The 16,764-nt window shown below is 37.7% G+C and overlaps 1 protein-coding gene across 4 annotated transcripts in view; it reads right to left on the reverse strand.

Annotated features, from left to right (window-relative positions):
• Positions 1-16,764, reverse strand: part of LOC147331035 (glutamate receptor-interacting protein 2-like) — a 183,158-nt gene that overhangs the window by 21,614 nt on the left and 144,780 nt on the right. For all 4 annotated transcript variants that reach the window (XM_086293042.1, XM_086293041.1, XM_086293045.1 and 1 more), the window contains exons 10-17: positions 16,173-16,328; positions 15,304-15,456; positions 15,025-15,211; positions 9,311-9,456; positions 7,917-7,997; positions 4,987-5,050; positions 3,780-3,925; positions 2,771-2,915 (exon numbers count right to left, since the gene is read on the reverse strand). In XM_086293042.1, coding sequence (XP_086149168.1) covers positions 2,771-2,915; positions 3,780-3,925; positions 4,987-5,050; positions 7,917-7,997; positions 9,311-9,456; positions 15,025-15,211; positions 15,304-15,456; positions 16,173-16,328 — 1,078 coding nt within the window. The remainder of the gene's footprint in view (positions 1-2,770; positions 2,916-3,779; positions 3,926-4,986; positions 5,051-7,916; positions 7,998-9,310; positions 9,457-15,024; positions 15,212-15,303; positions 15,457-16,172; positions 16,329-16,764) is intronic.

Here is a 16,764-nt window from a genome sequence, read left to right on the forward strand (position 1 = left end):
GCTTTATTGCTTCAGGACTTGGATGACTTACCATAATTGATGAAACCATGAATTCTGCACTATTCCAGAAAATCTTGATGGAGAATGTCTAGCCATCAGTTCATGCCCTAAAGGGTGGCAATGATCCAAAACACACCAGCAAGTCTAGCTCTGGATGGCTCAAATGAATAAATAATTTAAAAAAAATTTTTAAAAAAAGAGTTTTAGAGTGGCCTAGTCAGACTTTTAAATCTGACTGATCTGATCTTTGACGTGATCTTAAACAAGCCATTCATGGTCAAAAACCCTCCAATGGGGCTGAGATACAGTAAAATATTTCTGAAAAGAAGAGTGACTTGAGAGACTCATTGTCAGTTATCCGAAATGCATGAAATCAGTTCTTGCTGCCAAGAGTGGCACAACCAGGTGCAAGGGGCACCACTTTTTTCACATAATAATAATGTGTATGTGTTAGTCCCCATAGGGAAATAGTTCCTCTGCATTTAACCCATTCACCCAGTGAAGCAGTGGGCAGCCACCAATGCAGCGCCCGGGGAGCAGTGTGTAGGGACGGTACCTTGCTCAGGGGTACCTCAGGGTAACCGTTCAGTAGAGTTGAACCCCCGACCTTCCGATCATGGGGCCACCACTCTACCTACTGAGCTATCTCTGCCCCGAGGTAGGTTGGGTAGGTTGGATAGCCTTTTCTTTTAATAAATAATATCATCATTTAAAAACTATTTTGTATTTGTGTAGTATTAAATTGAGTGAAATATGTGCTATAAATATAAATATGCAAAAATTAATTACTTTTTTTTTTAAAGCACTGTAGATGACTTGTAGAAAGAGGACTGCCAAAAAGTTAAACTTAGTGCTACTTTCAGAAAATCATGTGCCACTAAAAACAATATCTGGAAGAATGCATTTTCTTTCTTGGTGAACAGTATGTACGCACACGGATAAGGTAGACCTAAGTTATAATGGTCCTAGTTTGTGCCTGGCCCTTACGCCCTTTGGTGGTTAAACAAAATTAAATCACTTGACCGAAAAGAAAAAAAGAAAAGGAGAAAAAGTGGGTCGGTGTAAGATGTAGCACTGTGGTTATCGTTTGTATTCCTGCACTTTCATCTGTGTCAAGTTGCACCAAGTTTATTTGTAGAGTGCTTTATCGACAACAGTTTAGAATGGGAAATAGAGCAATTACATCACAGACTCAGAGAAATGGGGTCACAGTGTGTGTGTATTTGGAAGTGGGAAAGTAGCATGTTGCCTCTGTGAACATAGTTTGATGGAATAACACGTGAGCCTGTTATAAAAGCTGAAGGTGCTGTGTGGTCGAGTGGATGTAAGCTGAATTTACCAATGGATGTTTATGACTCAGGGAAAACATTGTGTCATCTTTCTCTCAGTCTTGCTTTGGACACTAGCTACCATCTCGTGTTTCAGAATATCACATCTGTCATTACTCTGTGTCAAATGGCACATGCTGGACACTCAACTTCTGGTGTAGAATCTGGAAAATGGATGGATGGAAGGAAGGAATATAGGCTTGGTTGTAGCAGAGACAAAAATATCAACACATGAAAATTGGAGATGCACTGATTGTTTGGTTTTTATCTAACTGGCTCGGACCAATGATTGGTGGATTGCCAACTGATATATTCAATTCTGTGTTGATGTGATACAGTTGATATTAACCATTGCAGAAATGTAAATACATGTCACATTGACATATACTTCAACAACAGTAATTGTTCTGCTTGTTAGCAATATGCTGTGCAAACATGCAGTGAGCTTTAATTGTATGTGGTCGCCTTATGCTAACACAGTATCCTGTTATCTGCCAGTGGACATGTGTGCATAGGGTGCATCGCATCCCTGTGTCTCCTGTGAGAGTCTGTCATGTCCTCTGTGTAGGTTTCCTCGGTCATGTCTGCATCTCGGTAATGTCTCATCTCCATTTACTTTCCCCATGTTCCTCTCCTTGTGTTTCATCCCTCTCGCTCCCTCGTCCTCTGTGTGTCTTAGTCGTGTCAGGGTCTTTTGTCCCCCTGTTTGCTTATCCCCATCTCTGTGTCAAGCCCAGGTGTCTTCGTCTATGTCTCTGTCTGCTTCCTGTTTATTTTGACAGTCTCTTGTCCCGTGTTCAGTGTGTTTAGTTTTGCTTCCCTTGTGTTGTTATGTTTATTCATCCCAGCTGTGTTCCCATGTGTTTCCTTCTCCCTAATCATCCCTGTGTGTACACTTTGTGTCAGTTTTCCTTTGTCTCTTGTCGGATTGTCTGTTTAATCTTCTGTGATCTCAGGATTTCCACGTTTCTTATTTCCATGTTTCTCTTGTCTTTTTCCAGTTCAGTTAGAGTTTATGGTTTCCTTTGCCTTTGTTTTTGTACCCTTACCAGTCAATAAATTGTCTCGCTTTTGGTTAATTCCCGTTTCACGCCTCGTTCCGTCTGCATTTGGGTCATCACCTCAAACTCCAAAAGTCTGCAGCCATGGAGCATGAGTCACCTCTCTTTTGGAGTTGCTTTTTTTGTGAAAATAACTACATTTGGTTAATGTAAAATAACGCAATCTTCCATGCTTGGCTGGTACTCTTGTTTTTTTTAGTTACAGAGCAACACAGACATGTAACACATGACAGACATAGTGAGATATTCAATTCATTTTCAATTCATCAGCTTTGGATTTATACAAAAATGCTCTATCCAGAAATCTAGGGAATTTCATTTAGAGCTACAAAGTGGCAACCTAGAATTCCCAGAAGAGATTTTGTGTGTCTGAGTATGTACCTTTCTGCAAGGCCTCTCTTAGTTAGGCCTGATATAGTGATGGGGTCAAAAGGCTCCTCAGTGCCAGAGATGGTGATACCCAGAGGGCCTCCGTACCGCTTCAGTTCCACTGTGTATATGATGCTGCCTGATGTCTCCTGCTCATCTGATACACACAAACACACATACACGCACAAGCAGTCACACACAGAGACACACACACACATTAATCTAGTGTTTCAAGTCTGAGGAGTACATTATACCGTCTGATGGATGCTTCTTATCTGATGCACACGCACACAAAACACTTCAGGTCACTAAGTAATACTGGATCCCATTACCTGCTCACTGGAAATGTGCACACACAAACACACTTGATTCCAGAAGTAGGTCAAAACGCTTCTTGAGACTACACTGGTAGGCAAGACACAGTTTCCATGGTAACCAAGGAAAAGACTGCCTTGTCATCATATAGCATGCACACATGTTATTTCCTCCTTGTGTGTGTTTGTGCCTGATGACTACAGTCTCATTATTTACCCTCATTACACAGTCCCTAACTTAGTTTGTGTGTGTGTGTGTTCACGTCATATTATATAACTTGAATGTGTTTATATGTATACACAAATACAAGGTGTAAGCTGTAAGACTGTTAAAATGTGAATATGCGACCATGCACAAAAGTCCTTAGATGGATTAGGACTCTAGGCTACTGCTTGTTGTTTCCAGTTCCCATAATAGGTCACTGCACATTTTTCTATATAAAATTATACTATATTGTAAAAACATGTTGGATTTATGTTGTAATTTATAATACATTCTTTGTTTCACATGAAGACCATTTTAGTTGTGTCAGTGTCCCAGAGTTTTGGACAATAGTGCCACCTTGTGGTCAAACCTCATTAGTACAGCTTTCTTTTTTTTCTGACGGTAGCTGAAATAATAAACTGAAGAAAACTTAAAACATCAGCTTATCTCAGGTCAGAGCTCTGTCCCTCAAATATAGAAACAACTATATTCACAAAAGTACCTGAGTTGTCTTCATCTTTACGTATTTTTAATTTGACGAGTTCCTCACACTGCTGGAGGATCTGCTCCGCATCATCTCTGGAACAGTTTTCAAGTCTGATGTTGTCAATAGCCAGCAGCTTATCTCCAGGCTCCAGTGTTCCTGTTCTGGTGGTGAGAGAGTGAAAGAATAGAGAGTGACAAAGAAAAAAGAGAGAAAAAGTCAAAGCATTTGAGACTCTCTTAGATATTAATCAAGCGCTGAAGTAAAAACACTTATGTTACTAAGTTGAATAATTTCTATAATTTCAAATTTCAAATTTCAAATTTAATTTCTAAAATTTCAAAGTTAATGGAATTCTAAAAAAAGTGTAACTTTATGAGTATATGATATGACATAGCTTGCTCCTCAATATATTAGTTGGAAAATAAATACAACACCCATAAACCCAGCCACTCAGAAAAACAAAAAAACCTGTATTGAGCTGGCTAGTTTTAGTGGTCCTTGCTATGTAAGTCTCCAAACCTCTATATAATTTATATTGTTAGAAAGTGGTAGTGCTCACTCTTATTACTTACTTTTGAGCACTATTCAGCTGCTTATTAACACAAAAATCTGAGCCCATCCACAAGGCAACAACACAGTGCATTTAAGTATATAAATATAGTCAAAATGATCCCTTTAGTATTAAATGTCCATCATTTCAACACAACCCGAGCATAAGATCTATTTCTTTATGACTGCAGTGTACCCGTCTTCTGATGTTAGAAAGGTGTTTGATACTATCGTGTTAATATGGACCAAAAAAATTTCTTCCAGTGTCCAGCACGTTGCTGAATATAGGACACAAAGCATTAAGGCAAGGGGGTCTATGTTAAAGCTCATATCACTGTAACTGTGTATTACTGTGAACAAGAGAAACACACATGACTAGTAAAGTCTGGTGTCCTTTAGTTCTTAGTGTGCAATTTACTCTAAGATTAAAAACAAAACAAAATAGCCCAGAAGGTGATACATTGTAACAAGTGTCATAAAACACAAGGACAAAGTGAACTATAATATGGATATAAATTCAAAAACAGAAAACAAAACAAACAAAAAAAACCCCAGAACAAAATTAAATTGAAAATAATTTTTTTTTAAGGTGGCAGACCCCCCCCCCCCCCCAAAAAAAAAGCGAAACATGCAGTCCTTACAAAGGAATATAACACTAGTCCCTAAAAAATACCTGTGAGCCATGCTCCCCTTCTTGATGTCAGAAATGATAAGAGGCTCCCCTGGCTTCTTACTGGCTGTTAAGGTAGATGAAACCATAATAAGATTTAGAAGGAACAGCAGCAACAACATCAAAATATAACATGTCAGTCAACAAATAAAAATAACAACAACAACAACAACAATAATAATAATAATAATAATAATAATAATCAGTTCAATATAAATAGTAACATTAAGGTTGTATAGTCATCCATCCATCCTCTAATATCACCTCTTTAATCCCATCAGGACAAATTGCCTGCACGCAGATTTGTCACAATAGCCAACATTTTGGGTTCCCTGCTCTCTGAGCGTGAGCCCAGAAGCTCCATGTCTTTGCTAGCTGTGAATATTTTCTGTTCAGCAGGTGGCACCATTGCACCATTCTCTTGTCTCAAATGCGGCCAAGGAACAACCTGCTTTATACCATTTTATATACACCATACATCAGAATTGTGACAATATAACTTAATTTGAGGTTATTATCATTAGTTATTTAGATGGTTACAACTATAACACATCACTACAATGTCACTGAAGAACAAGGGAGTAACTAAATAATAAAATCCCACATTTCAGGGCTGAAAATGACCAGAGGTAAGAGAATTGGTTTGATTTGGACATTTGATTTACATGATAGCTCAAACATCCTGTCTCTTTAGCTAGGAAAGTTGAAATAAGGACAAAAATGTTTTTATGCGCTTAGACTCGCTATAGTTACACTATAGTATACTCTCAGTTATCCTGTAGGACTGGTTTGCAGAAATAACTTAAGAGAGCTGCACTGTTTCTGCGGTGCTTATGTCTTCAGCTATTTTTCTTACACGATATATATATACAGCACTTTTAAATGCAAATGTGTGGCAGGGATATGAAATGTCACTTGGTATCAGCAAACATCAGAGGCAGGCATAGTAGGCATGTGCAGATACACACAAGGTGCACACAAGGTTTTTAGCATTGATGCCTAATGTAAGAAGGGATAGAGAGAAAATAAGAGAGACTAAAAGAAAGTACATTCACAGCTGCATCTCCTTCAGTACCCCCCAATCATGTTGAGTGGACAAAGGGGCATGTGGAACTGGCAACGCCAAAAAGATACACAAAAGCAGGTTTACTCTGAGGATTTAATGGCAGCATTTTTACAGGCAGTCAAGACAATCTTTAGGAGCCAGATATCACACCTCGATTTAGTATTTACTCCAAAACACAGACAATGATTTACATCACCATTAAAAAATATATAACATATTAAGTTAAGGCCCAAAATCCTAGACATAAAAAGTGCATATTTTCTTTAAAGAAATTCAACATAGTGGACAAGAAAAATAAATAGGCATTGCCTGCTTGTTTTCTTCCACACAACCTCCAGCAAAATTGCTGGGGCCCAGCCGTCTTCAATTATCTTCTCTTTAAATATTTAAAAATGTGTCAGGTTCAGTATTTCGCCTGTCACTGAGCTAATGCTTCTTAAAATAATACAGCGTGGAACACTACATTATACCCACATTCCAGGCTAGGTATAATTAAACACTGAATTTAGGTCATTCCCAGTGAAGAATGAAAACTGTGCTATAAAGCTTTACAGATACAGTTAGCGTGTGATGAATTACTTTCTCAATAACCACTTTTGACTGGCAGAATAATTCCAAGTCTGCAGGGTAAATGCGCAAGTGTGTGCTTTTATTTTTGATTACAAATGTTTAAGGCGACATTGTACTGTATACACTACATGACCACTGATCATTGCGCCCATGTGTTCTTTTTGAACATCAACTTTGGAAAGGCTCTATGGATTCTGCAACATAAATTTACTCCTATTTATTTAACACACAGTGAGGTTGACCATTGATGTTAGCGGGTAGCTCATAGCCAGTATTTTTGTTCATCTCATAGTATATTTAATGATACCGAGAAATGTGTTTCACAAAAACTAGAAAAATTAACCCTGACCTTGTGCACTCGAATTCAAACGAACATCAACCTACGAACTGCTGCCACAAAGTTTAGCTTCAATTTCTTTTCTTTACTGCAGCGGCACCAGGCTCATCAGTAATTCAGACGTCCTTTTACAGTTCCCTGCAGGGGGATTCCCTGATGCTCCAGCTCAGATGAGATATATATTTTCTCCAGTGAGTTCTGGGTCTACACTTGGATCTCCTCCAAGCCTGGAGAATCTCTAAAGGAAGGTACCCAGGAGGCATCCTTATTAAATCCCCGCACTACTTCATCTTTTGATGAAAAGGAGGTCTAGTTCTACTGCGAGCCCGCCTTAAAATTTTGGAACCTGTCCCCTAATGCAGGGCTATGTCTTAGGCTGTGAACATAGACAAACAACAGGTGAGCAGTCATTCATGTTTTTCTGCTTTGAAGTCCATCTGATAATTGCATGCATAGTTATTGCATAGCAGTGTGGTGTCTGAACCCAACAGATCTATGGAGAAAACTGATTTTGATCACTTAGGATCTCTTTCTTTTGGTCGCTACTTAAAGCTTATGATCATAGATGAAGTTGGAAGAATCAGGAGATGGAATCCAAAGTATACCTTTTCCTCTCAACTGTCTCTTCTCCACAATGGACCATTGAAGTGAAGTTCAAAGCTTAGTCAAAAACATCACTGTAGAGATTTTGTGTAGATTTTCCTCAGTTGAAACTAAGTGACTTATCTCTAACTGAAAAAATGCTGGACACACAGTGTAATGCTAGTGGCACCAGAAAGACAAACAATATCTACAGCATTTAATAAACATTGTTGGAATTTATAGCTTAGCTTCTCTGCAGACTTTGTTATCATAAAAAATGCATGTGGGTGGTCGAATGAATTTTAAACATTCTGCCAGCAGCTGTTCAAAACAAAAAGTGGATCACATGAAAAATGTTTCAAGTGTGTGTGTTCCTACCACTGATGGTGAGCCCCAGTTCCACTCCTCTTTTCTTCGGCAGTTTGACGTGGAAAGTACCACTGCTTGGCACCACTGATTCTGCAACAGAAACACAGACACACACTTAAGCATAACCAGAGAAACAAGTAATGTAAAAAGAAACAGATAATACTCTCCTACATGGCAAACGGGGACTGTAAATCCTCATTGTTTGCCTACAGGAGTAAATACTAATTCTACCAGTAAAACACCTTTAAAACTGTAAGCACAGCAACTACGTAAGGCTTTCTGACTCCTTACTTGGATCTGTTTCTTACTTTAGAGTTTGTTTCGCTCACCAAGAAAAGGTCATTTAATTTCCTGAACAGCTTGTGCAGGAAAGCAGACAACAAAACAGATCTACTCAAAGTAGTTAAAAAGGAAAACACACTAACAATCAAGCAAACAAAAACCAATATAAATATAACACTGGGTGAATACTTACCACCCAAATTTAGGGTTATTATCAGTAGATCTAATAAATCTATTCTTTTTAATTTATAGAGTTAGTTATGAGCATCCTTTACCTCCAAATTATCTGCTAGCCATATAACTCAATGAGTGAAAAAGCTACTATTAATAACTGCAGAGACCTCAATCAAACACTTAAATTGTTTGAAAATTCCCACTGACTACCTAAACTGCACAGTACTTTATTTTTTCACAAGGACTTTTTACACTTACAGGTGTAAAAGTACATGCCTGGATGTATAATTCCATTATACTACACATGTATTTTTTTTACCAAGTCTCTTTTGAATCATTATTATGAATAACAACAAAAAAACAAAAATGACTTTTTGAAAAATTATATCAAAGTTAAAAAAGAAAGCAGGTCATTCAGCCTTCACTTACTAGAATGATGAAATTATAGTACTGAACAGATTCCCTTCAAAAGAAGCACTACACTGTATTTATTTAATGTAATTTGATTCCTAAAAAATAATCTTGGATTGATGTAATCCTAATCCGAGTTTAACATTTTCCAAAATGGAATCTGTTGAGACTTTTCTTCTACAGAGAAATCAGAAATAAAGACCCTGAATGAACTCTTCATACTTTCCACAGGGGTTGACAGCATGTCAATGGTGCCATGCTCTGCAGTGAAGAGCTGTATTTATTCTGTCTAATCCTGCCTGTGCTAACACAAAAGCTCACAGCACAGGAATCTCACCAGTATATCCAGTCTGTGAAAATGAGATTATATGTGCTTTTTAAACAAAGGTATGTCTTAAATGGGAGCTATTAAAGAACACAAAGGTGTCTTTCTATTTTGTGAAAACGTTTTTCAGGCTTCGCAAATTAGCAAGGAATATGTATGGTGCATGTGTGACATGGTATAAGGTCTAAAACGTTTTGCCAAGTTTACAAACCTGCTACATCAAACTCTATTTCCAGTGTGACCTTATTGGTCAATGCAGCATCTCGGAGGAGCTGATTGGCTTCCTCGAGTGTTCCGTCTTCTGTGGGGATTCCATTGATCGACAGAAGACGGTCTCCTACCTGCAGCAGGCCACACCTAAGAGAAAATCAAGACGCTTTAGTGATTGGAAAAGCAATGCTTCCATGCTTGACAGGTTGCAGAGAAAAAAGTGGAAAAAGCAAAACAAAAACTCTCCAGCCCTCATTTTATTTTACCAGTGCAGCAAAGTGTGTAATAGTTTCTCCCCTATCTACAACTTCCAGTAAGGTTTTTGTTTTAAAATGATTTCTCTTTTTCAGTTTTCTGTGATGCTCTCAGGATGTAAAAAAAAAAAAAAAAAACTCTTACAAAACTGCAGAAAGACTAAAAAGCAACACATAAACAACACATTTCCTCTTTGATTTGTCATTCACATGTACATGCATTGTGCTAAGAAAGTTTTGGTAGTATTAACTAATAACCAGTGTGAATCTGAATGAGGTTTTCTTGCTTTTAAAACAAAACTCATAAATTCTGGTCTCACACTGAATGGATTTAAAGTACTCTGGACTGTTGGTTTAAATATGAAGAAGTAGTCCACAGAGTACTCTGACAGAAACTTTGCAAAGACACAAATAATGGTAACAACAAACCTATCTCACCTACAAGAGTACTAAATGTATTTAGTGATTTTCATGGGATAAAGCTCAGAATTAGGGTTGGGGTTGATATAATGATTAATATAAACATAAATGTAAAAGTAAAGATTTAAAATCTTTGGTCCTGTTCCTATATATATCACAAGGATACATATGAGCATGTAGTACAACTCTACATATAATTCATTTCCCTGTGTTTCATATCCATGCATCATCAACAATGAGATTAAAAACAAAGTATACGTTTCCATAAGGCAAGACACCTTTTTGTGATAAACTGTAATCACTATTAGGACTGACATCTTGCTGGGTTTTAAAAGGAAGAGAAGTTTTTTCAATGGAGAGGAAACCTGTCATTTTGGAGTGGCTTCAACTAAACTAAAGTTCTCCATTTATTTGTTTACAAGGACGATCTACTGGAGCGCGAGACCACGGTTTCAAGAACTTTCCAAACATCAGCTCACTCAGGCAGTACACCACACTCAGCATTATGTTCACACAAGCTGTCAGATCCTGCTGCCTGAAATAAAGCCTGTTTGTCTCGCTATTGTCTATGCCTATTTAATATGATTACCTCCAGGGTCAAACTGGTCCCAAGGGGAGAATAAAAATTCAGGCATTTATGTTTGCTAACTGTCAGTAGCTGCCCTATCTGGAATTTTTCCCCCTCCTTCAATTCGTTTTACAGACAGATGACAGGAGCGTAAGCTTATGACTCCCCACTGTGTTACATTTCACATTATTTTTAGATACTGTGGCTTTTATGCTGCTGTTTAGCTATTATTTCCAAAATACACCAACCCTGGCTGCTCATTAAATAAACGACTGTTGGAATTAAATCAAAGCGCATTACCTGTGACTATTAAATTCAGGAATCATGTGCCTTTTCTGTTGATATATTATCCTCTGATATTATTAATATGTCACTGTTTATTCAGACTTAAAGCAATTCCAGCTTTCTTGCTTTTCAAGGATCTGGAAGGAAAAACTTGATGAGAAGATCCCCGTCTGTGAGTCAGACTATAATACTCCAGCCTAACAGAATAAGATAGCTCATGCAGTGAGCTTCAGAAGAAATTAAAAACAAATGCAATGTGTGGCTAAGAAAAGCAAAGGAAGGTAAATATTTGAGTAGCTTAAACGTGTGACTTTGAAACACAAAACTGGCTAAACAATAGAAATATGGAGTGTTTTTGGGTAACTTTTGTGGCTTAAGGGTGAAATGTCAACTCCTAGAATTGACCCAAAGCCATGTTCCTTCTTGCAATGAAATTATTACAACAGTTATCCACTTCTGCACGAAGGTGACATCTGACAGAAGAAAATGAAGATGAAATGTTTTTGTCTCCGTTTAATTCGGCCTCACTGTAATGTAGTTGGTGCCCTATAGATTTCCAGGACATCTAGGTTTTTTCCTTCATGTGACACACATGCACAAATGAGGCACTGTATCTTCCATTAAGCCACGAGTGGGTGACTTGTATTAATATACAGCCAGACATCTTCATTATGATTTACCGAGGATAAAATGGTCTGCCATAGCTCTCATTCCTGTCGTTCTTTCTCCTCCATTTCCCATTAATTGTTCAAGAACCCCAAGTCCTTTCTTCGCTTTCGTTGTCTCATTTTTTTCATTCTGTTTAGTGCAGCCCTATGACTGCCTTGCTGTCGTATTAATTTACACTAATAATTTAATTTTCATCTTCTAACCTTAACTGAAGCCAAATGATAAAAGTTACTTTAACAACAACTAGTCATATTTATAATCCCAGACAAACCGTCATCATCAGGACTATAAATGTGCAGAACTAAACAAGTTAAAGTGGGATTAGGATACAAATAGTTGTTTTGTCAGACTCACGCTGCTTCTAAATTTGGCAACAATATCAAGTTCCAATTATTACAGTGAACATCCACCTTCAAACTGCTGTTTGATAACTGACCCATTTTTGTGTGGCTGTTTGTTTAACATTTACTTTGCTGTGTTTTTTTCTGTTTTTAGTGCTCTCTGTTTGCTCATCACTATGCAATCTTCCATTGTAATAGTTGACTGTGCACTTGAAATTTGAAAGTACGACTAAAATTTTAGTATTTTTATTATATTAAAACATGTAAAATACACTCCACCTTACATAAATCTGTATGTATGGAGTTCTCATGGTGGTTTGTGTACACAGGCAGATAACGTGGCTCCCTGCTGTCTTAATATTACTCTCTATGCCATTATCATTTTTGGGGAAAAGGGCCAAATAAGGCAAGAAATTACTGGAGCATAACTAGGTTTATGCTTTTTGAATCTTTTATTAATAGTCTGATTTTTTTTTTTGGCCCCTTCCTTTTTCAAAAATAAACATTAAATATAGAAACCTTTAGTGGTACAATATACACATTTTAAATTATGGCAAATGGTCTACCATTTACAAAACAAATCTTCCAGCATTCGCAGCACCAAAGGAAAATAATTACAGGTTAAAACCTTAAAAAGAGCTCCACAGACCACTGCTGCACAAATCGTACAGTTTTAAAGGCTATAAGTTGTGGATAATTGTAATTCGGGGTGGTGTAAAGGGGGTTATTTGGATTCACACTGCCAAGCGGAAAGAAAGGTACTTATTGATTCCTCCAGAGTGGGCAAAGGGAAGCTAGCTAATTAGTGTTGTTAGTGTGGGCGCTAATGGAGTAGGGAGTGTGGCCTCAGGGTGCCGAAACACACCCAGCACTTACAGAAGCTGTTAATATGATGGAAACATCAACATCAATCAATGGACACGGACATAAGCACAGCATCATGATCCAGACACGACTAAGAATTCATACAGAGACTTAAATGAAGTTGTGAACAAATTACTGAGAAACAGCAGACACAAGCATGCAGAAGACTGTGGGCACGCACACACTTGCATGTCAGTGTTCACAAAAAAACCCTACTCATGCACAGAAATTCTTCCAAACATTTAAACACCCACACATAATACAGAGCCAAGAAGAGCTGCTAATACACCAAAACATCAGTCTAACACACCCACCCACACTAACACTGACATCCAAACACACACAGGGAAGCTAACTAAAACTCTGTTAATGCAACATTAAAGTCGGCATTTGTCCTCAAACAAACAGAAGGCCATTTGTACAGTTGTTGTACAACTACACAAATACAAGTGAACATCCTGTTACAAAGTTTTTAAATTACACATCTATAATTTTACTACACTGTAACTGTGAGGAAAGGTCATATTTTACCCATGTCTATTAACAGTTTTTACATGCACCAATGTGGGTCAAATTAATAAGAAAGGTGGTTTTAAGGAATCTTAAAACTTTATATGTCATGTCTGGGTGTATTTTATACGAAACAGTGACAGAGTTCAAAGGATACTTTGACTTTGCCACCATGTTGCTACCATATTTGCTCCACAGAGACAAGCACTAGTTAGTCTTTGAAATATCATGTGGAAATCTCAAAGCAGTATAGGAGTGATAAAATATGGTGCATATAAGTCCCATAGCTACTGAACACACATCTAAATAATACTATATTTGCACATTTTGCATCTTGCACATGTCTTTGTCCTGTCTCGTCTACAATATCCGGACAATAACTTGAACCTGGTATTCAATACCTACCGCACAATCCACTTTGTATTGTTTCTGTCCCTGTCTTTATTTATCGTACATTTAGTATTGTATAGTTAGCATTATAGTATTGTATAGCATTGTATAGTTTGTAATTAGTACCTTTTTATCCCTTAATTTTACCGAAATTTAACATGCTATTTATTTGTAAATCCTAGTTTTATATCTCTTGGAGATATATCTTTTATATACTTATAAATGCACCATGGGGGGCTTGGGGTGAAACAGCATTTCGGTACCTGTATACTGTGTATTGACAATAAAGCTCTTGAATCTTGAATCTAAAATAGTCATAATAAGGAAAGAGGGTGTGTTGAAGGGTGGTGCCTTGTAATAGACATGAGATCTGAAATAGGGTGGCGTGGTGATACAGTGCTTAGCACTGTCACCTCACAGCAAGAAGGTTCCCAGCAAGGCTCTTTCTGCGTAGATTTTTCATGCTCTCCCTGGGCTGTGTGGGTTTCTTCTGGCTACTCTGGTTTCTTTCCACAGTCTAAAGACATGCAGTTTGGTTAACTTGTAATTCTAAATTGCCCACAGGTGTGAGGTGCGGTGCTTAATATTGATGGAATAAAATAATGTCTGTATGTATGGTTAAAGTGTAATTAGAAGCACTGAGGAATCACTAAGACTAGGAAAGCACAATATAAATTTAAGTACTTGCATAGTCCAACTACTGCTGTATTTTCAGATCTCAGATATAACTGTGCTTATGGCAGATTTGTATTTAATGTAGGGTCACTTTTACTCAACTTCACAAGATGAGACAATGTGAGATGTTATAGTTTTTTTTTTTTTATTCATTTTTATTTCCACACAGGATTGTTGCTTAAAGGAATGAGTTATTTGAAGAGTCCTCTTTCCATCATGTTTGTATATGCCAACTGTGTGTCATGCCTCTTATAGACAATGAGGTTGAAAACACTTGCACAAAGGATACACCTGTGCACCTTCTATATATCCCTTCTGACAAGCCACTTCTGTCCTCTCTCTTCCAGATGCATTTTGGAATTGAAACAGTGTAGCATACTAAAATTGATTTTTGGGTTAATGATAAGACAAAGAATGGAAGTGACTCAGAGGCACAAATTAGCAACACAAGAAAAGCCTGTGACTATATGTCCACAAAAGACTGACTAAAGACACAGACACAGGTGGAAACATGGCTAGCTGGGAACCAGAAATAAAACAATGACGGTGGGGCAGTGAATCACAAAGCAGGGAAACAAAAACAAGACTTTTGACATTGTAGTGCTAAAAAAAAAAAAAAAAAAAGTCAGACTAAATTTGATATTGCAGTGAAAAAGCTACAGATGACAGTTATTGTAGTTTAGATTTAATTTATGCTACAAACGTGCATCCTTATGACTGGGTCAGCATGCACGCTCACCTCTCTGCAGAGCTGTCAGGCTCTATGAATCGAATAAGTGGTGGTGCTGACAGCGTTTCGGTGGCAAATATTCCTCCCTGTAGTTGTACACCAAAGCCGTTCAGTGGGTCACCTGTTAAGACAACCTCACTGGTCTCTACATGAACCACCTGACCACCTGGACCCACCGAACTGGAGGCCAGGGACACTAAAAACACACAGACACATAGATTACAGTTAGTTTCATCCCTTCTGGGAAATTAGATCCATCATGCAAAGACACAGGGAGATGGAACCTACAGGAGCTCTTATGCTCTTTCTTTCTCTGCCGCCGTTTAAGCAGTGAATTACGGGGACTCATGGGAACAGTGGGCCTGGGTAACGTGCTCGAGCTCTGGCTGCTGGGGCCAGAAGTGGTTGTAGAGGCAGGAGAGAAACTGGCTGATACAAGAGCTGCAAAAAAAGAGTGAGGGAAAAGAAGTCTATTTTCAATATTGCAATACATGAGCAATAAATTAGACTTTTAAGAATTAAATTAAAAAACCGAAGAAGTAGATGCTAATAAATCTCTTTCTTTGTCTGGGAAATGGAAAAGGAAAACAAAGAGTCAAAGAGCACATGTTAAATACCGCAAACATGGATATGTCAGGTAAAATTTTCTTGTTTGGTGCTTTATTTTCACAGCATGGCGGCTGAGTAGTTAGCAGTGTTGTCTCACAGCTGTAAGGTATTGGGTTTGGTGAGAAATGTATATGCTCTCCTTGTGCTTGCTTGGGCCTCTTTCGAAACCTCCAGTTTTCTTGTCATATTTCCACATGACCAAAGACACTGCACTGCACAATGCCACGTATATTTAAAATATATGCCTATGATGCTTATCTTTAAATCACAAGATGAGAATTCATAGAGACATGCTTTAAATAGTCTTAAAAATATGTAGAGATTTTTAAAATATATCTTTTTAAACAACACTACATATACATTCCACTGGGCAGCATACATTTGATGTCTCATTTACCCTTTCACAGACATTGCCTGCCATCATCAATAAGCCAAATACCATTCGGCAATGAAGTCTAAATTAATGCATACAGCTTAATTTAGACTTCTACTAAAAATTTCTGGTCTTACTTATGTAGTACCAAGTTGTGTTGTGTTTGTGTTCTTACACTTGCAGTAGTCAAGGTTGTTGATTGTGTTGTTGTTAGAGGCTGTCCACGATTTATTGAGGGTCGAACTTGTGTTGCAGAGAGTGGAGTTTGGAGGGGGACAGTAATTAACACAAGGGTCCCAGGAGTGGGGATGGTCCGACTTCTGAACCTTGACTGCAAAACACATGCAATGAAACATGAGCATTGAATTTTAATACTTCTAAAATCAATGGCTAGGTGTAGGCTAAACCAACCTTACACCAACTCTTACATAATTTTAATAATAAAATAATAACAAAATTCAAATGTCTGAACCTAAATTAAAAGTTTCTAGATTTTGTGTACATGTAGCATTGCTCTTCCTATGCTATCAGCCCACTAAATGGCTTCTATCAGGCTAAATCATTGTCACAGATATAGGTAGGAGGTACCCTACCATGTCTGCTATTTGCCAAGAAGGTGAGTTATCATCCATTGTGATCACTGATAAGGAGAAATTAATGCAGATGTTACAGAATTGCAATTTATAAAATTGTGAATTAGAGATTCAGACATAATAACTCATCTATAACCTATATAATAGGTATAGCTCTCATTATGGCTGTCTTCC

Source organism: Aulonocara sp. 'chitande type north' Nkhata Bay, linkage group LG5, assembly GCF_057382095.1.
Source record: "Aulonocara sp. 'chitande type north' Nkhata Bay isolate Kocher_YH1m ecotype deep benthic linkage group LG5, A_spYH_male_GT1.1, whole genome shotgun sequence".
Taxonomy (NCBI): domain Eukaryota; kingdom Metazoa; phylum Chordata; class Actinopteri; order Cichliformes; family Cichlidae; genus Aulonocara; species Aulonocara sp. 'chitande type north' Nkhata Bay.